General features: G+C 43.6%; 1 protein-coding gene and 1 long non-coding RNA gene across 3 annotated transcripts in view; one reads left to right on the plus strand and one right to left on the minus strand.

Moving 5' to 3' along the window:
• Positions 1-12,899, plus strand: part of LOC141132298 (O-acyltransferase like protein-like) — a 104,263-nt gene extending 91,364 nt beyond the window's left edge. Inside the window, exon 15 of the mRNA XM_073620565.1 lies at positions 12,281-12,899. Within this exon, the coding sequence (XP_073476666.1) occupies positions 12,281-12,379 (99 nt within the window). The 3' untranslated portion in view covers positions 12,380-12,899. The remainder of the gene's footprint in view (positions 1-12,280) is intronic.
• LOC141132312 (uncharacterized) overlaps positions 1-23,597 on the minus strand; it is a 218,840-nt gene that overhangs the window by 167,903 nt on the left and 27,340 nt on the right. The window contains exon 3 of one of the 2 annotated variants that reach the window (XR_012242882.1): positions 14,311-15,163. The exons of the other annotated variant lie outside the window; for it this stretch is intronic. This is a non-coding gene — a long non-coding RNA (uncharacterized lncRNA). Of the gene's footprint in view, positions 1-14,310; positions 15,164-23,597 lie in introns of those variants that run through there. 2 annotated transcript variants of the gene reach the window in all.

Raw genomic sequence — 23,597 nt, forward strand, 5'->3', positions numbered from 1 at the left:
ACTGGGCAACCGATACCATTCCGTACCTGGGTGTGGCCATCACCGCGGACCCCGCCGACCTATACCAAGCAAATTTTGCCACTTTCCTACACAGACTTAAAACAGACCTGCAGCATTGGCACGCCCTCACTTTAACGTGGTTTGGACCCTGTAATGCCATCAAGATGACAGCCCTCCCAAGGATACTCTATCTTCTACAGGCCCTCCCCATACATCTCCCGCCCTCCTTTTTCAAGCGAATCGACGCACTCCTCCGAGAATTTGTCTGGTCACACAGGCAGCCACGCATAAAATTACAACTACTTTACTTGGCAAAACGCAGGGGAGGGGTGGGTTTACCAGACATAAAAGCCTACTACAGGGCAACGCATCTTACCAGATTGATAGACTGGTACTGTCACCTAGAGGCCAAACAATTGGTCACCATGGAGATGGAGGACTCAGACGGTACGGCCAGGAGTTGGCCGTGGCTTACCACTCCGATCCCGAAATCCATTGCCGAACACCCAACTCTGGGAAACACATTGAGAGTGGTCAGAGAAACCTTTCGCAAAACCCAGATCTCACCTATCCCTTCCCCTATGGTGCCGATCCTGGGTAACCCTGACTTCCTGCCGGGCTGCCAGGGGCCGATTTTTAGAGCCTTATCAGCGGGAGATAGATGGCCACACCTCCATGACTTCCTAGATCCCGGTGGCCAGCTCAGGACGACCGCGGGAATAGAGGTCCTAGATAGGCCATTGGACTTCCTGAGTGGTCTCCAACTGCGTAATTTTTTACGCCGAAGCGCCCGAACCCTAGGTCCCCCACGCCCACTTACGGAATTGGAACGTATCTGCCACCGCAGAGAGCCCATACGCCACTCTTTATCCCTGATCTACCTCTCTCTGATCGCCCCGGCTGAAGGTTTTGTGCCCCCCTTCCTTACCAAGTGGGAGACAGAACTGGGAGCGCATTTTGATGAAACACAAAGGGAAAAGATCTTACACTTTGCCCAAAAATCTTCTCTGGCCACAAGGGTCCAAGAGACTTGCTACAAGATTGTGACCAGATGGTACAGAGTACCATCCACTCTTCACAGGTTCCTCCCGCAGGTGCCGGATCTATGTTGGCGTTGTGGAGCAGGAGAAGGAACAATGTTGCACATTTTCTGGGACTGTCCCAAGATTAAACCGTTCTGGAAAGAGGTGACAGATACGGTCGAGCATCTGACGGGTGTCGCACTGGGGGGAGACCCCGGGGCCTGTTTACTGCACCTTTCTAGAAGTTCAATTAAGAAATATAAAGCTTCACTCACCATACATCTACTTAATGCGGCTAAGGCCTGCATCCCTCTATTTTGGAGATCGGTAATCCCACCAACGAAGATTCAGTGGTATGCGAGGGTCAATGATCTGCGGGACATGGAAGATCTTACGGCCACCCTGCATGACAGGGAGGAAGCCTTTCGGGAGACCTGGCGCCCCTGGCAACACTTCATCTACACCGAGGCCTACCTCCGAGAGATGACTTAATGCGGACACTCCTTGATACGAGGACCCTGCCTGGCTGGAGGGTGACACCGCCACCCTCTTCTCTTTACCTCTCTCTTTCTCTCCCCCTCCACTTCACCTCTCATTCTCTCTTGCCTCTCCCTCCTTACTGTCTCCCGCTTTTCTCCCCCTCCTCCCCCTCTCTCCCTAGGTTCTCACATAACCCCCTATACTTTTCCGGCTAAGGGAAGATCAGATCAGATATGTTGAATATCATGGTATACATTACTCTACGTTAGTTGCCCCTTGCCGGACTCTACTGATCGGCAAGGAATATCTCCACCTCCGGTCAGTGGAGAGCTTCTCTCTTTGTTATTTTGGTTTACCTATATACCTGTTGTCTAAGGATAAATACACGAGCCTTTAGTTTAAACGAGGCATATCTCAGGGAACTGCTTGCAAATGGATAGTATGATAATCATTACATCAGACTTTCCCATACACTCTGGCTCCGCCTTCATTATACAGACCGTGTAAACTAGAGGAATGTATATGTGTCACATCTTTAGTCGACGGTAGTTTCTGTTAAAGTCCTCTTCATACCTCTGTTTTTTCTTTTTTACCACTCACTAAATGTTATAGATCTTGATAACATGTATATCACACTGTAACATGCATTGTTGAAATAAAAATAAAGGAATTTAAAAAAAAAAAAAAAAAAAAGTCAGCAGCTACAAACACTGTAGCTGCTGACTTTAAATTCTACTTACCTGTCCTGGGTGCCCGCGATGTCGGCCACCCGAGGCCGACCCATCCCTCGGCTCTCGGGACCCGGCACCGCCATCCTAGGTAAGGGAAACAGACAGTGGAGCCTTGCGGCTTCACTGCCAGTTTCCTACTGCGCACGTGCGAGCGGCGCGGCGCTCCGCTCTGTGAACGGCCCCGTGGTGTTCTGGGAACATACACAGTTCCCAGAAGACAACGGGGAGAACACACCGCGGAATAGGAAGAGGCAGATTAGGAAGACTGCCTAGCAACAAGGGTTTAGGTAAGTTTTTAAAAAAAAAATTTTTTCAAATGGTTTTTTTAAATTTTTTTTAGGATTTTTGGTGATTTTTTTTTTTAACCCCTTGTCTACCAAGGTACATGTATACACATCTTGGTATACAAAGGAGTTCAAGCAAGTTCAAGGCTGCTGCAGCTATGGGCTTGGTATGTTGTTTTTTTTTTTTTTAGAGCCGACAATGGGCTTTCAGGTAAAAGTGAGCCTGTAGAGCAGTGGTCTCCAAACTGCGGCCCGGGGGCCGGATGTGGCCCTCTGCTTGCCTTTATCTGGCCCTTCGGGCACTATTTCACCAAATGACACCAATGATGGAGCACTGTTCCACCTACTGACACCATCAATGAGGCACTATTCTTCTCATTGATATCAACAATGGGGCACTATTCCTTCCATCAAAACCAATGATGGGGCACTGATGCCAAGGGATTTTCTACTCCCACTGGCCACCGTCTGGTCCCCCTAAAGCCTGATGGGCAGTAAACTGGCCCTTTGCCTAGAAAGTTTGGAGACCCCTGCTCTAGAGCAGGGGTCTCAAACTGGCGGGCCTCCAGCCAGGCATTGCAAGGCTGACAGTTACAATCGTGACTCCCACAGGCAGAGGCATGATGGGACTTGTAGTTTTGCAACAGCTGGAGGGCTGCCAGTTTGAGATCCCTGCCCCTCTTACATCATCTTCCCCCCACAGCAGTGTCCTCTGCCCTCTCACATTACCCCCCACAGTAGTGTCCTCTGCCCTCTCACATCACCCCTCACAGTAGTGTCCTCTGCCCTCTCACATCACCCCCCACAGTAGTGTCCTCTGCCCTCTCACATCACCCCCCACAGTAGTGTCCTCTGCCCTCTCACATCACCCCCCACAGTAGTGTCCTCTGCCCTTCCCAGTAGTGTCCTCTGCCCCCTTCACATCACTCCCCTTTTACACTACCCCCTCAACAGCACTGCCCCCCTATAGCAGTGCTCTCTGCCCCTTTACATCACCCCCCTGGGCTCTCTGCCCCTTTACATCACCCCCACCAGCAGTCCTTTTTGCACCCTGGATCCTGATGGGACAGCGACACGGTGCGAATCCAGACCGCGGTCCGCCATTTAGTGATGCCAGCTCTAGAGCCACCCGATCACTTTAGATGACTCTGAAGGGTCCATGGTGGGGCAATTGTAACAGTGAGAACAGGAGGAGATCAGGAAACACCTGTCCCCTAATCCCCCCCATGGCTAATGAACTTGGAAGTGACGTGTATTACATTACTTCCGGATTCAAAGCTGTTTTTTTTCAATTTTTTTTTTTTTTTATTTTGAAAGAAAACAAGTACATCAAAGCTGTTTTTACCCCCGGCTACTGTACCCAGGGTCACAGTTAATCAAGCACAATCAGCATCACCTATGGATAATTTTGAGTATTATAGTATATTTTCAATTTCGCAGGCACGTGCAATTTTAACCACTTAAGAACCAGGCCTATTTTTCAAACTTGTTGTTTACAAGTTAAAATCAGTTTTTTTTTGCTAGTAAATTACTTAGAACCCCCAAACATTCTATCATTTTTTTTCAGACAACCTAGAAAATAAAATGGTGGTCGTTGCAATACTTTGTCACACCGTATTTGCACAGCGGTCTTATAAATGCAATTTTTGGGGAAAAAATACACTTTTTTTAATTAGAAAATAAGAAAACAGTAAAGTTAGCCCAATTTTTTTAATATCATGAAAGATAATGTATCATAAATTGATACCCAACATGTCAGGTTTCAAAATGTCACCCGCTCGTGGAATAGCGACAAACTTTGACACTTAAAAATCTACACAGGCGACATTTCAAAATTTCTACAGGTTACCAGTTTTGAGATACAGAAGAGGTCTTCTGCTAGCATTATTGCTCTCGCTCTAACGATAGTGGCGATACCTCACATGTGAGGTTTGAACACCGTTTAATATGAGGGCGGACTTACGTATGCGTTCGCTTCTGTGCCTTACTTTTTATTTGTTATTTTTACACTGTCCCTTTAAAAAAGAAAATTTGGATCACGTTTATTCCTATTACAAGGAGTGTAAACATCCCTTGTAATAGGAAAAAAAGCATGACAAAAAAACCCAGATCTCACATTTACACTTAAATGCAAAAAAAAAAAAAAGTATTTTTTTTTTCAATAATTTTTTTTCCCCTTTAAGGCCGTTGGGCGGAAGTGACGTTTGACGTCGCTTCCATCATCCAACGTCATTGAGTCGAGTGGGGGCCATCAGAGGGGAAAGCATCTGATTGTCTCTGCCGCTACCAACGGCTCCAGTAAGTGCCGGAGACGACTGGACGGCGAATCTGCCGCAGAGACCACTTTTAACCTAAAGGGGACCGGCCGCCGTTTCAGAAAATGCCGGGTTTGTGGCAGCTATCTGCTGCCATAACCCTGATATTCTACGTCAAAGTACCGACGTACAACATATTTTGTATCTATTTAATCACCACAACCCCAGCTTTATTTTAACAAAAATTGGATATAATATTGGATTTGTTTGCACTAAAGTTTATTCTAGTGAATTTTTTCTTGAAATTATTATCATGCGATAATAAGAAAAAAAGACAACTGCCACTATTTTATTTCACCGTGTCTCTTTTTCAGAAAATATATCATTGTATTGGTGTAATAAAAGCAGATTTTAATGTGCACAAAAAAAATTGCCCAGGCAGACAAGTGGTTAAGTCACCTTTCACACAGATTCCTTGCCAAGTCAGATCTGAACAGGACACATGTCTCACTATTGTGACATCTAGATCCATTTTGATTTTTCCACCATTATAATTATTATACAGGATTTATATAACGCCAATAGTTTGCGCCGCGCTTTACAACATGAGGGCAGAGAGTACACTTACATTACAATTTGGTACAAGAGGAATCAGAGGGCCCTGCTCATTAGAGCTTACAATCTAAAATCTTGCTATCCCTATGGGTAGGCGGTCATGGGCAGATGTGTGTCTGTTTTCATCAGTGTCCATCTGATCCATCCCATTTGAGTCTGCAAAAATGGAAAAGTTAACTTTTTCCTTTTGTTTTTGTAGACCTAAATGGACTCGGATGGGATACAGTTGTGTTCTGTCTATATCTATATAAAACATGGGCAGACAGAAAGTTCATCTGAAAAGGGCCTTATATTTGTTTCTCAAAATACGTGATGTAATAAAGAGGTTGAATGAAAGGCGTATTGTAGTGTAACATTTATGATAATTAAAGTTGAAGTATTGTCAAATAACAACTAAGCCTAAACCTACTCCCACCCCCATTATAAGCCTATTCTTACTACCCTGTAAAGGAAAGAGGTCTATACCTACCTATGCTGAAGGCATTCCGGACTGGCCACATGATCTCTCCATTCGTTTAGTTAAATTAGCTTCCAGAATTTGTTTTGTTTATTCGAATTCAAATTCCATTCCAAATTGATTTTATTCTATTCGAAATTTGAATTTTGGAAGATGGTTTTATTCCTTCTATCCCATTCTATGTTATTGTTTTTTACATTCTTTTCTATCCTTTTTTATTCTTTTATTTTCTATTCAATTTTTTTCCCTTCTATTATATTATATTATTTTCTATTCTATTTGAATTATATTCTATTTAATTATTATATATTGTTATATTCTTTCTATTTTATTCTATTCAATTGTTTTTTATATACTTTTCCATTCTATTTTTTTTTATTTTCTATTATATTTTATTCTATTATTTTCTATTCTATTCAAATTTATTCTATTTGAAACTTGAATTTCATAAGATGGTTATATTCTATTTTATTTTATTCTATTGTTTTTTTCTATTCTATTCTGTTCTTTTTCATCCTTTCATTTTCTATTCTAATCTATTTTTTCTATTCTATTCACATCTTGGGAAATGGTTATATTCATTCTATTATATTCTATTGTTTTTTATATTCTATTATTTTATTTTCTATTCTATTCTTTTCTATTCTATTCAAATTGAAATATTTATCTATTCGAAATTCGGAAGATTATATTATTTCTATTTTACTCTATTCTATTGTTTTTTTCTATTCTATTCTTTTCTATTTGAATTAAAATATATTCTATCCGAAATTTGAATTTGAGAAGATAGTTATATTCTTTCTAGTTTATTCTATTCTATCCTTTTATTTTCTGTTCTAATCAATTTCTATTCTATTCGAATTTTGGGAAATGGTTATATTTATTATATTCTATAGTTTTTTTTCTATTCCATTCTATTATTTTATTTTCTATTCTATTCTTTTCTATTTTATTCAAATTGAAATTTTTATCTATTCGAATTTCGGAAAAGAAGGTTATATTCTTTCTATTTTACTCTATTCTATTGTTTTTTTTATATTCTATTCTTTTCTATTCTGATTTCTATTTGAAATTCAAATTTCAGAAGATGGTTATATTCTATTTTAGTCTATTCTTTTTTTTATTTTATTCTAATATATTCTATTCCTTTCTTTTCTATTCTATTTTACTCTGTTCTTTTATTTTGTATTTTGTTTTGTTTTACTCTATTCTTTTCAATTCTATTATATTATTTTCTATTATATTCCTTTATTTTCTATTCTATTTTATTCTGTTCTTTTATTTTGTATTTTGTTTTGTTTTGTTTTACTCTATTCTTTTCAATTCTATTATGTTATTTTCTATTCTATTCCTTTATTTTCTATTCTATTTTATTCTCTTCGCAAATCGATTTGAAAACTATTTGAATTCTAATTTCGTCCGAAAATGTGTTTAATTATTTCGGATTTGTTTAAATTCGTTACTATTGCCATTTAGAAATTTGGATACATCCAAGTTTCGGAATAGAAAAAAAATTGTCAGAATTTCGATTAGGAAGGGAACGAACCGCACATGTCTATTGAAGAGGAGAGATCGCTGACAGCGGCTGCAGAACCTGTGCAACAACGTCACCCACAGGCTTACTATGGGGCGTCCATTGGCAATTTTCTCCTCTACACTGAAGCCAGCACTGGGACCTGATCATGTAACTGGACCGGAGCACCCAGGGAATAGGTAAGTATACAGATCTTTTCATTAACAGGTTGGAAAGAATAGGCTTGGAATGGGGTGGTAGTAGAATTAGTCTTAGTATTTGACTGGATTTCCACTTTAAGTGGTGTATTTATTTTAGTAGACTATACAGCAGATGGAAAACTAAAGGGAAAAGAGCGACAGAGGGATTTACTTCTATTGGCTGAACTAGATCAGGGGTCTCCAAATTTTCTAAAAATTTTTTTTGGGGGGGGGGGCCAGACTGTGGCCAGTGGGAGTAGAAATTGTCCCGTCATTATTGAGAGTAAACAGAGCCCCATCTTTGGTATCAGTAGGGGGAATAGTAACCCATTGCTGATGTCAGTGGGAACAATAGTGCCCCATTGTTGGTGTCAGTGTGAGAAATAGTACCCCATTGTTGATGGTGTCAGTGGCAAGAATTATGCCCCATTGTTGGTGTCAGTGGTAGGAATAGTGTCTCATGTCAGTGAGAGGATTGGTGCCCCAAGGGCTGAATAAAGGCAAGCCAAGGGCTGCATCTAGCCCCCAGGTCACAGTTTGGGGACCACTGAATTAGACTAGTGTTTTTTTCAACATGACTAACTATGTAACTTCCAGAAGAGGGACAGTGGGAAGCTATGTGAATGTCACATTCAGCAAACATTTACAGCACTCACAACTGAGTCACTGCAGTGACGTTTGCTAAATGTCACCATTGCTGCTTTATATCTTTGCTTCCATAAAATAATCCCAAAAATAATATTGTTACACATGTTACTTACGTACAGTATCTCACAAAAGTGATTACACCCCTCACATTTTTGTAAATATTTTATTCTATCTTTCCATGTGACAACACTGAAGAAATGACACTTTGCTACAATGTAAAGTAGTGAGTGTACAGCTTGTATAACAGTGTAAATTTTCTGTTCCCTCAAAATAACTCAAAACACAGCCATTAATGACTAAACCACTGGCAACAAAAGTGAGTACACCCCTAAGTGAAAATGTCCAAATTGGGCCCAAAGTGTCAATATTTTGTGTGGCCACCATTATTTTCCAGCACTGCCTTCACCAGAGCTTCACAGGTTGCCACTGGAGTCCTCTTCCACTCCTCCATGACGACATCATGGAGCTGGTGGATGTTAGAGACCTTGCGGTCCTCCACCTTCCGTTTTGAGGATGCCCAACAGATGCTCAATAGGGTTTAGGTCTGGAGACATGCTTGGCCAGTCCATCACCTTTACCCTCACTTTGCCTTTAGCAAGGCAGTGGTTGCCTTGGAGGTGTGTTTAGGGTCGTTATCATGTTGAAATACTGCTCTGCGGTCCAGTCTCCAAAGGAAGGGGATCATGCTCTGCTTCAGTATGTCACAGTTGTTGGCATTCATGGTTCCCTCAATGAACTGTAGCTCCCCAGTGCCAGCAGCACTCATGCAGCCCCAGACCATGACACTCCCACCACCATGCTTGAGTGTAAGCAAGACACATTTGTCTTTTTACTCCTCACCTGGGTTCCGCCACACATGCTTGACACCATCAGAACCAAATAAGTTTATCTTGGTCTCATCAGACCACAGGACATGGTTCCAGTAATCCATGTCCTTAGTCTGCTTGTCTTCAGAAAACTGTAGGCTTTCTTGTGCATCATCTTTAGAAGAGGCTTCCTTCTGGGATGACAGCCATGCAGACCAATCTGATGCAGTGTGTTGCGTATGGTCTGAGTACTGACAGGCTAACCCCCCACCCCTTCAACCTCTGCAGCAATGCTGGCGGCATTCATACGTCTATTTCCCAAAGACAACCTCTGGATATGACGCTGAGCACATGTACTCAACTTCTTTGGTCAGCCATGGCGAGGCCTATTCTGAGTGTAACCTGTCCTGTTAAACCATTGTATGGTCTTAGCCACCGTGCTGCAGCTCGAGGTTTCAGGGTCTTGGAAATCTTCTTATAGCCTAGGCCATCTTTATGTAGAGCAACAATTCTATTTTTCAGATCCTCAGAGTTCTTTGCCATGAGGTGCCATGTTCAACTTCCAGCAACCAGTATGAGAGAATGAGAGTGATAACACCAAATTTAACACACCTGATCCACATTCACACCTGAGACCTTATGCAAGTAAAGGCGCAGAGAACTGGAAATGACAATAATAACAACAAAAACAAAAAACAGGGGGGTGGGGAGAAAACTGAAATCTTCCCAGTCTTACAATAAATTCAATAAATGAATAGTGTCCACATGTATACGTCCATGGAGAGAAATGTATCACGTTATTACATGTGGGGCATGATCTCACAGTCATATACATATAAGGGGTTCAAGGATCCAAGGAATGGTAAGTCCACAAGCAGGGCTGCCTTCATCAAGAAACGAAACCACATTCCAAATCCTAAGGAGAAACAGAAGAGAGAGGCGCCTCTGGGTGTAGACTAAAAACAGATTTTATTCATAAAAGGATAATAATGGTCAAACTCACATGTTGAAGGTCATCAGTAAAGCATAAAATAGTGAGCAGATACTGGAGAAGACATCATCCATCAGGAAATCAAATCGGTCAAACACCTCCTGGCTGGGGGCTCTGCCTGTGTGTGAGGAGAGGTACCGCTGAGATGTATGGCCGGCCGCAGCGGTGACAGGTCACAGTACTAGGCGGAGAGCATGGAAGAACGAAAACATCCTGATGAAGGGGCGCGGCTGTCACGTCACCACAGCCCGTACGCCCTGCAACGCGTCGCTCGATCTGTGACGTCATCACTCCTCGCCGGATGTTTTCGTTCTTCCATGCTCTCCGCCTAGTACTGTGACCTGTCACCGCTGCGGCCGGCCATACATCTCAGCGGTACCTCTCCTCACACACAGGCAGAGCCCCCAGCCAGGAGCTGTTTGACCGATTTGATTTCCTGATGGATGATGTCTTCTCCAGTATCTGCTCACTATTTTATGCTTTACTGATGACCTTCAACATGTGAGTTTGACCATTATTATCCTTTTATGAATAAAATCTGTTTTTAGTCTACACCCAGAGGCGCCTCTCTCTTCTGTTACACCTGAGACCTTGTAACACTAACGAGTCACATGACACCGGGCAGGGAAAATTGCTAATTGGGCCCAATTTGGACATTTTTTTTGTGGTTTTTGTGGTTTAGACATTAATGGCTGTGTGTTGAGTTATTTTGAGGGGACAGCAAATTTACACTGTTATACAAGCTGTACACTCACTACTTTACATTGTAGCAAAGTATCATTTCTTCAGTGTTGTCACGTGGAAAGATATAATAAAATATTTACAAAAACATGAGGGGGGTACTCACTTTTGTGAGATACTGTATATCGAATTCTAGGTCTACTTTAAAGAGTACCTTGACTCCAAGGAATCACTTTGTACCAGTAAAACCTTTCCCCCATCCTCAATCTAAAAAGCCCATAGTGTTTTTTGTTTTAGGAACAGTATTTACATTTTTTTTCACCATGCTCCAACAAGCCCCCTGTGTCCATTCTCACCTAGGGGAAAAATATGTGAACCCAATCTAGGTGCCTCCTGGGATATGCATGTCGGGTAACCCAGGATGCATTGATTTCCACCCAGTGGTTGGAGGAGAGCAGACCTGGCAACACATAAGTGGGGGGCTGGCTGCCTGAACCAGGAAGAGACAGTCAGATTCTGACGATGTGGGAATGGAAGATGGCGGCATGGGACCTGTATTTTTGCAACGGAGAGGCAGATCACAGAAGATCAATGCTGGATTTGCTGGTCTTGTGAGTGTGTTTTAGAATCTACCCCAGTTAGGAATGTAAAGGGGGGGGGGGGTAAAAAAAAGAAAGAAAAGAGAGATGGGGATGTGAAGTTTCTTTTTAAAGTGGTTCTAAAGCCTAAAGGTTTTTCACCTTAATGCATGCACCCAAAAGGGGAAGCTCCACTTGTTTGCACTCTCCCCCCTTTACTGCCACATTTGGCACTTTTTGGGGGGGAGTGGATTCCTGTCAAAAACAGGTACCTGCTCCCACTTCCAGGTAAGATCGCCGCACAGCGATCATGACGATCTACGAAATTTCCGGCCCCTCCTCCTTCCCCCTGCTGTCTCCTGGGAGACACACAGAGGTCACATTCAGAAAGCGCAGCACGACTCGCGCATGTGCAGTAGGAAACAGGCTGTGAAGCCGCAAGGCTTTAAAGTTTTTCTTTTACAGGCTGGAACTCTGCTTTAAAGTGAAAAACCTTTTGTGCTGCAAAATCTCCCCCCCCCCCCCCCAGCCCCTCTTATATTTACCTGAGCCCAATCCGATCCAGCGATGTGCACAAGAGCAGTGGCTCTCGCTGTTGTCTCCCACCTCCCTGGGCAAATTGATAGCCATTTGCTCCAGCTGCTGTCAATCAAATGCTGTTCCAAGTGAGTGGGGCCAAGCCGCCCACTCTGTGTCAATAGACGCAGACAGGGCGGCTCAGGAGCGAGCATGCACGGGTACGCCCATGGAAAGCGGCTTTCCATGGGGGGCACTTGTTGAAGAGGAGGAGCGTAGAGCGCCAGCGGGGGACCCTAGAAGAAGAGGGTCAGGGCTGCATTGTGCAAAACCATTGCACAGAGCAGGTAAGTATACCATGTTGGTTATTTTAATTTAAAAAAAAATAAACTTTAATGTTACTTTAAGTTGCCATAGGATCTCTAATTATGTTAACCAACTAATAACACTCATTGCTTTCACTTTCCTCAGAAGTAGCCAACTGTTTTTTTTTCTTCCACCAGTTCTACCTGTTCATTGGACACTCCTTATTGACGATCGCCATTGGGCTGGCTCTTACAATACTGCTTGAAAGGCCATTTCAAAGATTGCTCTGTACTTAGTACTGATTATTTTCCCGATTTAACAAAGAACATCATGACTCAATGACTCAACTCTGACTACGTGGACCTGAAGTAAAGTGTGGACATAAATAACCTGAAATGCTATACCTGCAGGGATCATACTTTGATAAAGACTCATACTAAGACCCTAAGGTTTCCAGGAGACCAAGCACTGAAGACTTTATGTGGAATATTTAAACTTCAGCTATCAAGTACAGAAGACTGGTTTATGGAATATACAGTATCAATGTTATTTATATTTTAAAGAGACCCTATTGTTGAACTTAGAAAAGACAAAATCTCAATAAAAATTGTTTTGGAAAAAAAGAAAAGACAAAATCACCTTTAGCTGTGACTAATAATCACTTGTTATGCTTTCCTTTATTCTTGCAGTTGTCTGATTCTAGCAGTTTGGAGTCTGAAGACACATCACTCCCAGGGATGAAGCTTGGCACCCATTCAATAAAGCAGAGATCCCAGCTCTCTGGGACTTTGCCAAAAAATCTATTCTTGTATTTTTTTATCAACTATTTGTGTTCTTCTCTGTCAACGTAATTAAACAAAGGTGCAATTGTTCACTATGTTTACCAGGACATCTGCAGACCTCACTGCACACAGTCATGCCAATGACCAACCCTTACCTGGATATTAGAAATAATTGCCTGTTTATCATTGTCTCCAATGGCTGCTCACATTTCTAACCTCACAGAATCACTTTAATGTAGCCAAAGCAAAAGTTTCAATCAATATAGATGATTTCTGTTGCTTTAGAAAACCACCTGAATATTTACACTGGTACATACATACTCATTTAGCACACTCCCATACCTCCCAACTTTTGAACTTGAGAATGAGGGACATTTCAGGGAGATAGTGACCTGTGGCACACTATGAGGAGCCTGCAGGAGGAGACCCCTGTTGAAGGGCCTTGCCCTCCTGGGCAGAAGTCTGGGGAGGAAGCAAGCCTGATGACACCCAGATTCCAGGGGAGGCCTATTCGTAAATCCAGCCCAAGAATCCAGAGAGTCAGGAGAGAGCTAGGAGGAAGCTGTGGGAGAGAGCCCAAGTTGTCCAGAGGCGGTGTGAGTCTGCATCCCCATCACAAGGAAGAGTCCAGAAGTATATAGCCAGGAAGCATCTGATAATCCTGGTGCTTGAGTCAGTACAAGACCTCAGTGCTACAAGGGTGACAGCGAAGTACTCTGTGTAAAGTACAGGTCACACAGGCAGCTGGAGATTCTGTGGGATTTTGTTGGGAAATTGTAGCCAAAAGTTGTGCAGTACAGTCAAGCAGTTGTGCAATACATCCGGGAGCTGTACAGTGCAGCCAAAGTTCTGCAAGGCCTTCAGGAGTTTTGCAGAGCTGCAAGAAGTTAGGCAGTCCTCAAGTTGATCAAGTTTGTGTTTTACAGTTCTGAGGTATGCCGTGCTCCCCATTCCTATCCAAGTTCATTGTTCCTCAATAAAAACACAAAAAGAAACCCCTAGACTGATTCTTAACCCAGAGGGAGAGTGTCAGAAATGCTATGTGCCTGGCTGTGTATGCTCTAAAGCCTTGTACACATGATCCGATTGTTGGCAGGGGATTGTGTGATGACAGACTGTTTGCCTAAAATCAGACCGTTAGTATGCTCCTTCAGACAATTGTTGTCCAACTTTCGGCCAACAAATGGATAGCAGGCTAGTAAAGTTGGATAGCAGGCTAGTAAATTTTCGGTGGACAATGGTCTGTTGTCATATTTTCGTATCGTCTGTAGACAAGTCCGTCACAAAAAAGTCCAAAGTACAAACACGCATGCTCGGAAGCAAGGACGAGCCGGAAGCGGTCGGTCTTGTAAATTAGGGTTCGTAATTGGAGAAATAACATTCGTGATGTGGCAAATTATGAAATGTCGAAATGTAGCGCACATTCTCTTCTTTAATGGGATAATAATGAAGCTGCTTTGCTGGTGATACTGATGGAGTTATGGCAAACGTATTTGAAAAGGCTTTTTTTTTCTAGTGATATCAAGAATAATATTATTATGCTTGTTGTTTTATTTTTTGGGCAAGTTACTACAACACCATTATCCCGTAGTTTTTAAGATCAAAGATACAACTATGTTGGTGTCCCTTGTCAATTTTACATTGTATTTTAGAAAATGTAACTGCCTACGCCCAAACTGTCATTTGAAGTAAAACACATAGCCAAGTATTATTCTACACAATTTCTTTTTCATTAAAAAAAGAAAAGAAATTAAATTAGAGATGCTATCTTAACCAAAAAGTGCATTATATGCATACAAAAATATAGAAAATATATCACTTATAGAAAATAAAATCATTATTCAACAAAACAAAACAAAAAAAATTTAGTAAAGGGGGTAGGGGTGCAAATCCCCAGACCAGCGGCCTTGTTGGGGGTCTTGTAGCTGGTATTGCCACTGACCACCATGCTGCTGTGGTGGGTGGGTTGGCTGTGGGAGTGCTGGATGTGTGGCCACAAAATTACACAGGTGTGTGTTTTCAGCAATTTGGCCCCTCACCCCCTTGTTGAGGAGGAGCTGCATCTGCACCTGCGTCTTTGCTCACTGTCCGTTTGCTTAATTTATTGGCAGTCAGCACGGCAAATCCCTCAGCCTCATCTGGGTCTCTCCGGATGGCAGTAGTGGCCTGGCTGAGGAAGGCAGCTGTGGCCTTTTCCAGATTCCTGCTCTTCCTGGCCCTTTTAGCAGGAGGGCGTAGGGGAGGGATCTGTGACTCCATCTGGCTGCTGACTGCTGGCTCCTCCAGACTGACACTTTCCTGTGTATGAAAATGAGACATAATTAGAATCTTTTTTTAGGGTTTGGTCATCAATCACACACAGTTTTGATTTCCTCACTGTTGCAAATTGAATGTGGAGAAATAGAAAAGACTATCATTTTGACCCCATTATTTTTCATTCTTGTTCAAATCATTTTTGGTCACTACTGTCTATTGATAAGGAAACCACTTTGTTGAGGCAGAAACATTTGAACAATAACATCTAGTTATCATCATTATACTTTTGGATACAAATATGTTCAACAATGCTATACCTGGGTCAAGCTGGGCTCCTCCACATCTTCATCCTGTGCAGCAGGACCTGTGTGGACCTCAGGAGCTGTGGCCTCAGCAGATGTTGAAGGGAGCGTAGACATGGATGGAATGAGTTCTGTCTGGTCGGTCAAAAACCACGTTCCATCGACCGTGCCTTCTGGCTTTATATACACTGCGCATGCATGAAACTCCGCTCTCAGTGCGTCATGACTCTGGGGCGTGACCATCTCTCTTCTGCATGCAACACACATGGCGGAACATTCGGTAGGGACAACATGGTGGATTGGGCAGATTCCAGGCAGCCCCGTGGTGGTGGAGCTCATAGGAGGCACAAAGCAACCCCCATGAGCAAGGGTGAGATGGTGGAGATGGTGCGCATCCTAGAGAAGCACGATTACGACTGCAAGCTGCACAATTACGAAAGGCCCAACAGCCAAAAGGACTTCATTTTGGAGAAGGTCATCGCCGTTTTGCATTGCAAATTTTTGGTTTAACAATCAAAGGACCAAATCAGAAAACGATGGTCTGATCTCAAACACCATGAACAAGACCAGATGGAGTACATACAGTTGGGACGGAAAGTATTCAGACCCCCTTAAATTTTTTACTCTTTGTTATATTGCAGCCATTTGCTAAAATGATTTAAGTTCATTTTTTTTCCTCATTAATGTGCACACTGCACCCCATATTGACAGAAAGACACAGAATTGTTGACATTTTTGCAGATTTATTCAAAAAGAAAAAATGAAATATCACATGGTCCTAAGTATTCAGACCCTTTGCTGTGACACTCATATATTTAACTCAGGTGCTTTCCATTTCTTCTGATCATCCTTGAGATGGTTCTACACCTTCATTTTAGTCCAGCTGTGTTTGATTATACTGATTGGACTTGATTAGGAAAGCCACACACCTGTCTATATAAGACCTTACAGCTCACAGTGCATGTCAGAGCAAATGATAATCATGAGGTCAAAGGAACTGTTTGAAGAGCTCAGAGACAGAATTGTGGCAAGGCACAGATCTGGCCAAGATAAAAAAAATTTCTGCTGCACTTAAGGTTCCTAAGAGCACAGTGTCCTCCATAATACTTAAATGGAAGACGTTTGGGATGACCAGAACCCTTCCTAGAGCTGGCCGTCTGGCCAAACTGAGCTATTGGGGGAGAAGAGCCTTGGTGAGAGAGGTAAAGAAGAACCTAAAGATCACTGTGGCTGAGCTGCAGAAATGCAGTCGGCAGAAAGTTGCAGAAAGTCAAACATCACTGCAGCCCTCCACCAGTCAGGGCTTTATGGCAGAGTGGCCCGACGAAAGCCTCTCCTCAGTGCAAGACACATGAAAGCCCGCATGGAGTTTGCTAAAAAAACACCTGAAGCACTCCAAGATGGTGAGAAATAAGATTCTTTGGTCTGATGAGACCAAGATAGAACTTTTTGGCCTTAATTCTAAGCGGTATGTGTGGAGAAAACCAGGCACTGTTCATCACCTGTCCAATACAGTCCCAACAGTGAAGCATGGTAGTGGCAGCATCATGCTGTAGGGGTGTTTTTCAGCTGCAAGGACTGGACGACTGGTTGCAATCGAGGGAAAGATGAATGCGGCCAAGTACAGGGATATCCTGGACGAAAACCTTCTCCAGAGTGCTCAGGACCTCAGACTGGGCCGAAGGTTTACCTTCCAACAAGACAATGACCCTAAGCACACAGCTAAAATAACGAAGGAGTGGCTTCACAACAACTCTGTGACTGTTCTTGAATGGCCCAGCCAGAGCCCTGACTTAACCCAATTGAGCATCTCTGGAGAGACATAAAAATGGCTGTCCACCAACGTTTACCATCCAACCTGACAGAACTGGAGAGGATCTGCAAGGAGGAATGGCAGATGATCCCCAAATCCAGGTGTGAAAAACTTGTTGCATCTTTACCAAAAAGACTCATGGCTGTATTAGATCAAATATAAAGCAGATATGAGCATTCTTATTTGCTCCTGTTTTTGGACATTTCTTTATTTTTGGACCAAATATATTTCTCTTCTTTCAACAGGGAGGCACCAAAAAAGGAGGCTACAGCCAACCAACCACAAGGGATGAAGGGAGGCTACCCCCGCTTGGGCCCCAACAGGGGAGGCAACAAGGCTATCTTTCCCACAAAAACGTAAGTGCCAACTTCAAACACACTCATTTAGCCACCGACAGTTTCTAGGTGGACCAAAGGCCATGGGCTTGGGGCAGAACTTAAGGGGTCAAGAATACTTTCTGGTTGCTGCCTGGCTCATCAGTGCCCATTAATGCAGCCTTGCCAGTGTAGACATGGGTAGAGGAGAGGCCCCCCAGGATCACAGGCACACAGTCACGCCTGCTAGGATGATCATCATATACCCCCTATCCCATAGGAGACAAGAGGGGTGGGGGGCAACTGCTGTACTTTTTCAATGTTGGCACTTGTCCAGTGTTTGCCCTCTGTAAAATTACATCACCTTCCCTTTTCTATGCATTTTTCACAGAAAAACAACCAGAGTGCAGCATGGTGGAGTCCACTAGTCAGGAACATTGACATCAGACCAAGTGCAAGGTTGGTCAAATAATGTAGCAAAATGGATGCTAGAAACAGAAGGGACTTGGGTTGGCTTAATGAATTGTGTATTGTTTATTTTTAGAGGAAAGTTATTGTGGTGAGCTCACCCAGGATGTTTGTTTGTAGCCATGGGATTTGACTCCTGGACCCAACAAAGACCTTGCCATTGTGGACGTCAAATCCCCTGATGCGAGTCACACTGAGGGCCAAAGTGACCCAGAAGGAGAAGAAAGTATTCAGGAGCCTCTTGTTTGCGCAAGTAAGTATTCTTGGAATCTGCCTTCAAATGTGTATACATGTCGAGTGTTTAGATGTCCAAACAAAACACCCACTCCACACAATAGCAAAGTATGTAGTGCCTTAACATTAGCATGGAGAGGGAAGAGTTGGAAGGAGCTGGCAGTGTTGCTAGGTCCCCGAGTTTTGGAGACCCAGGCACCAGGGCCAAGATTACAAAGTAGTTGCAGTGTGTACATTCCTAGTAATGTAGGTTTCTGAAGGGCAAGCAGGTTGCAAGCAACAATAGACTGGGTAGGTAAGTATTTACGGAATTTGACTAGTAACTTGACCATAAACTCACTATGTAGGGCCTCAGCCACTTTATCATCGTTCCCTTTTTTACTCTTCTTACTAGGTCATGGTCTTCCAAGATGCAGTATTGGCAGAATGAGTAAAGATATGTTGCATTGTTTGAAGGATCTGGAGCAAATTAAGGAGGCTGCCACTGCTTTACAGCGAAGAATCCGAGATTTTGTGGACATGCTTGCCAAATTTTAATTTCCTCTTGCCTGGTCTGAAGTTTCCTGTTCCACTTGTTGGCTCCTGTTTGCCCTTTAAATATTTACCATGTTTTTATGACTTTGAAATGTGAAAGTTTAGGGACAGAACAAAGTGTTTCTCCGCTCCACTCCTCTAGGTGCACCACCAGGTCCTGTTCTCTGAATTTTTTTCAGTGTAAAAATGACTGTGCGAATTACTAACAATGAAAAATGACAACATCACCTGTGCCAAATTCAACAAATATAGAAAACATAACCTGGGTTTGCATCTTGAGAAGGAGAGTTGTCAAACACTGCCATAACTAATGTGAGTTGGAATGTTTCTGTGTTTTGAAGAATAGCAAAGCCCAAATTTGAAGATGCCCACAAATTGTGCCTTAACATTCTTATTTCCCTTATGATCCCATGCCTAAAATGTGTGTATTTCCATACATCTATTTTGCTAAAGCCCCAAAACACACAATATGTCAACATGTGCTATCTCCCATCACTGGGTATCAATGGACGCGTTTTGGGGGTTCAACCCCTTCCTCATAACTAAAGTAGGTCAGAGGAAGGGGTTGCACCCCCGAAACACGTCCATTGATACCCCGTGATGGGAGATAACACTGTTTTTTGTGGGTTTAGCAAATAACATGTTTGGAACTACACACATTTTTGGCAGGGGATCATAAGGGACATTTAATAGTTCTGCCTCTATGTGTCCATGACTTCAAATTTTGGCTTTTAGAGGGGTGAGATCACCCCATCTGAGGAAGGTAACAGCCACACAGTCTTGGGATACTAATGTCTCATATGGCTTTTACTTTACTAAACTCAAATTTTGTAAGTTCCTGAGTTGGGGATGTGTATCTAATGTTTTCTAACATGCCCAGCCACAAAAAAGGAGACATAATGCAAAACATACATGTTATGCACCAAGATGTTGGTTTGTTTTAAAACATTAAAATGCACATGTGAATGTGCTTTGAGTAAAATGTTGTTTACTAAACAATGTGTGGCTTATTATTTCAATGTTAAAGTGGAGTTCCACCCAAAAGTGGAACTTCCACTCATCGGATTCCTCCCCCCCTCCGGTGTCACAGTTGGGACCTTTCAGGGGGGAGGGGGGTGCAGATACCTGTATATTACCCACTTCCGTTGTAGATAGCCGCAGAATCTGTGGTTATTTACGCCACATCCTGTCCCCCCCCCCCCCCCCCGCTGTCTGCTGGGAAACACACGGGTCCCAGAGACAGCAGGGACCAGCCGTATTGCGCTGCGCGACTCGCGCATGCGCAGTAGGGAACCGGGAAGTGAAGCCGCACGGCTTCACTTCCTGATTCCCTTCCCGAAGATGGAGGCGGCAGCACCCGAGGACCGAGAGACGGTTCGGCCTCGGGTGCCGACATCGCGGGCGCCCTGTACAGATAAGTGTCCATGTTTTAAAAGTCAGCAGCTGCAGTATTTGTAGCTGCTGACTTTAAAAAAAAAACATTTCGGTGGAGCTCCGCTTTAAATACCAGTGTATTTGTTAAGTTGTTGTAGTTACAATGACAATGTTCACTTAAATATGGCCAACTCCGGCAAATTTTATGCCTCCAAAAAATTAAAGGAGTTGAAAAGGCATAATATTTTTGAACTTCATGCATTAAATCCATTAATAACCAAAACATTGTGTGTGTGTAGCAGACCCACAGCACACCATAATAGTTAGCTGAAGAAGATCTTGTCACTGTAGCAAATAAGGAATGTTTTCACTATTGTAGCATGTGTCCAAAATAAAGGCCATTTGTGAAAGAATTAGACAGATAAAAAACTCAGACAACAGTAGTTCAAATGAAATATAAGTTTATGATCAAATAAAAATATATTATTCAGGATCAGCTCCAATTTATTTAAAAGGTAGAACACTTACATTTTCCAATGTGTTCTACCTTTTAAATAAATTGGTTATACCAAACGTTATCACACTATATGGTCCCCTTTTCTTTCTATGGGCTATTTTCACCGAGACCAAGTTAGAAGTTGGGGAGTCCCTAGTGAAGTCCTTGATGCCATCCGGATCACATCACTGCCTGGCTGAACCACTCTACTCCATTGCCGGTTGGCAATATAAGCCTTATTGACTCATTAAACATGTTTGTATGAGTCCAACTTATCTGGTAAGCCTGCACTGCTTCCATGTGGGGGATTCATCATATTTGTTCGTAGTCTTACCAGCTACTCACACGGTGAACGGAATCATTGTACTCACAACAAGGGACTTTACAATCTCTTTCTTTACAACTTGTTTTACATTTAACAGATATCTGCCGGAGTATTTCACACTTGGTGTTGCACGAAGTGTGTGACATATGCATTTATGTGTTTTCAATGTTTATGCTGTATGCAATATTACAACTGTATATACTTCCATTATAAGTAGCGCTACACTTTTTATACACCTGTTTCTTTTACAAATTTCCTGTTTTGTTGTGTGAGCTGCTATTTAAATTGAGCATGCGCAGAGTTTTTGTTTTTTGAAAGACACCAGTACTGCAGCCCAAAGATCTGACAATGCCAACAGCTGTTGAAACCTTTCCTGACAGTACCCCCCTCAAATGAGCAACCTCCGGACGGAGCTGTAAAAAGTCCATGGCATCAAGCCGGGCAGTGGGCAGAGGCATATCAAGCTGAGCATGTAAAAAGTCCATGGCATCAAGCTGGGCAGCAGCACATCAAGCTGGGCATGTAATAGGTCCAAGGCATCAAGTCTGGCAGTGGGCAGAGGCACATCAAGCTGGGCATGTAAAACGTCCATGGCATTAAGCCGGGCAACGAGCAGAGGAACATCAATCTGGGCAACGGACAGCGGTACATCAAGCTGGGCAGCGGGCAGTGGTACATCAAGCTGGGCAGCGGGCACAGGCACATCAAGCTGGGCGGCAGGTAGCAGCACATCAAGCTGGGCAGCGGGCACAGGCACATCAAGCTGGGCAGCAGGCACATCAAGCTGGGCAGCAGACACAGGCACATCAGGCTGGGCAGCGGACACAGGCACATCAGACTGGGCAGCTGTCAGAAACCATGAACCAGACCGAGACAGAAGTACAGTAAAATCACACTTGTTTATTAATAAAAATAAAAAGGGAAATAGAGTAAGCATAGTCAAAGCGAGTCCAGTAACCGGATCGGGTAGTCAGCCAAGCCATAGTTCAGTAACCAGATTGGGTAATCAGCCAGGCCAGAGTTCAGTAACCAGATCGGGTAATCAGTCAGGCCAGAAGTCAGGGATCCAAGTAGAGGAACAGCAAGCAGGGTAAGGAGCCAGAAGGGATGTCAGCAAAGCCAGTCTTTAAACAGGAAAGCAGGAGATGGTTTCTTGTGATGTGACCAAGGCGAAAGCAGGAATGAAGTGAGCTGGAGATCTTTAAGTAGATGGGACTGACGAGCAGATCCACAGCAGCTGGTTAACTGTGCAGAGAGATGAGAGCTGGCAATTAGCCGACAGCTGAGCAGCCAGCTCAGAGAAGGAAGGGCTGAGCCAGCCCTGGCAGTACCCCCCTCCTCTACGACCCCTCCCCCTCGGAGGACCACCGGGCTTGAGGGGAAAACGTCTATGGAAATCACGGAGGAGGGCAGGAGCATGTACGTTCGAGGATGAGACCCAGGAGCGTTCCTCCGGACTGTATCCCTTCCAATGCACCAGGTACTGTATGCGCCCACGGAACCTATGGGAGTCAACAATGGATTGTACCTTACACTCCTCATGGTTCTCAACCTGTATAGGGTGAGGATATGGCATTGAAGTGGTAAAGCGGTTGCAGACCAATGGTTTCAATAAGGAGACATGAAACATATTTGAGATGCGCATACTAGGAGGAAGGTCCAACGCGTAAGCCACTAGGTTAATCCTGCGAAGGATACGGAAAGGCCCAATAAAACGAGGTGCGAACTTGAGTGAGGGAAGTCGGAGGTTGCGAGATGACAGCCAGACCCTGTCCCCAACCTGGTAGGAAGGTGCAAGTAGGCATCCACTTGTGCCCAAGTGGAACGAAGACCACAGAGATGCTCCTCTAGCGCAGGAATACTCTGCGGAACAAACGAGTCAGGCAACATGGAAGGTTGGAAACCATAATTCGCCATAAACGGATTCAAGGCACTGCTGTGAGCAAACTCTGCCCATGGTAATAGGTCTGACCAGTCGTGGTGGTCAGAAATAAAGCAACGTAGAAATTGCTCCAAGGACTGATTGGCTGGTTTTGCAGCCCCATTAGACTGCGGGTGATACGCAGAGGAGAAAGCAAGCTGAATTCCCAGCTGTGCACAAAAGGCTTTCCAGAACTGGGACACAAACTAACTACCTCTATCCGAGACAATCACCTTGGGTAGCCCATGTAAGCGAAAGATCTCCTGAGCAAAAATGGAAGCCAGTTCCTTAGAAGTGGGCAACTTCTTAAGTGGAATACAATGACACATCTTTGAGAACCAGTCAACCACCATAAGGATAACTGTGTTGCCTTGGGAGTTGGGCAACGCCACAATGAAATCCATAGACAGGTGGGTCCAGGGCCTGTCTCCATTGGGTATGGGTTGTAGGAGGCCCACTGGAAGGTGTTATGGAATCTTACTCTGAGCACACATGGAACAGGCAGCTAGGAAGGCAGTTACATCAGCACGTAGACTAGGCCACCAGAATTGTTGGGAAATGGCCCAAACGAGTTGATTCTTACCAGGGTGGGAGAATGGTAAGTCTGGAGCATGGCAGTACGGAGACACTCTGGGACAAAGCAGCAGTCACAAGGTTTCTCAGGAGGAGCATCGACCTGAGCAGCAAGAATTTTG

Source organism: Aquarana catesbeiana, linkage group LG01 (assembly GCF_042186555.1).
Source record: "Aquarana catesbeiana isolate 2022-GZ linkage group LG01, ASM4218655v1, whole genome shotgun sequence".
Taxonomy (NCBI): Eukaryota; Metazoa; Chordata; class Amphibia; order Anura; family Ranidae; genus Aquarana; species Aquarana catesbeiana.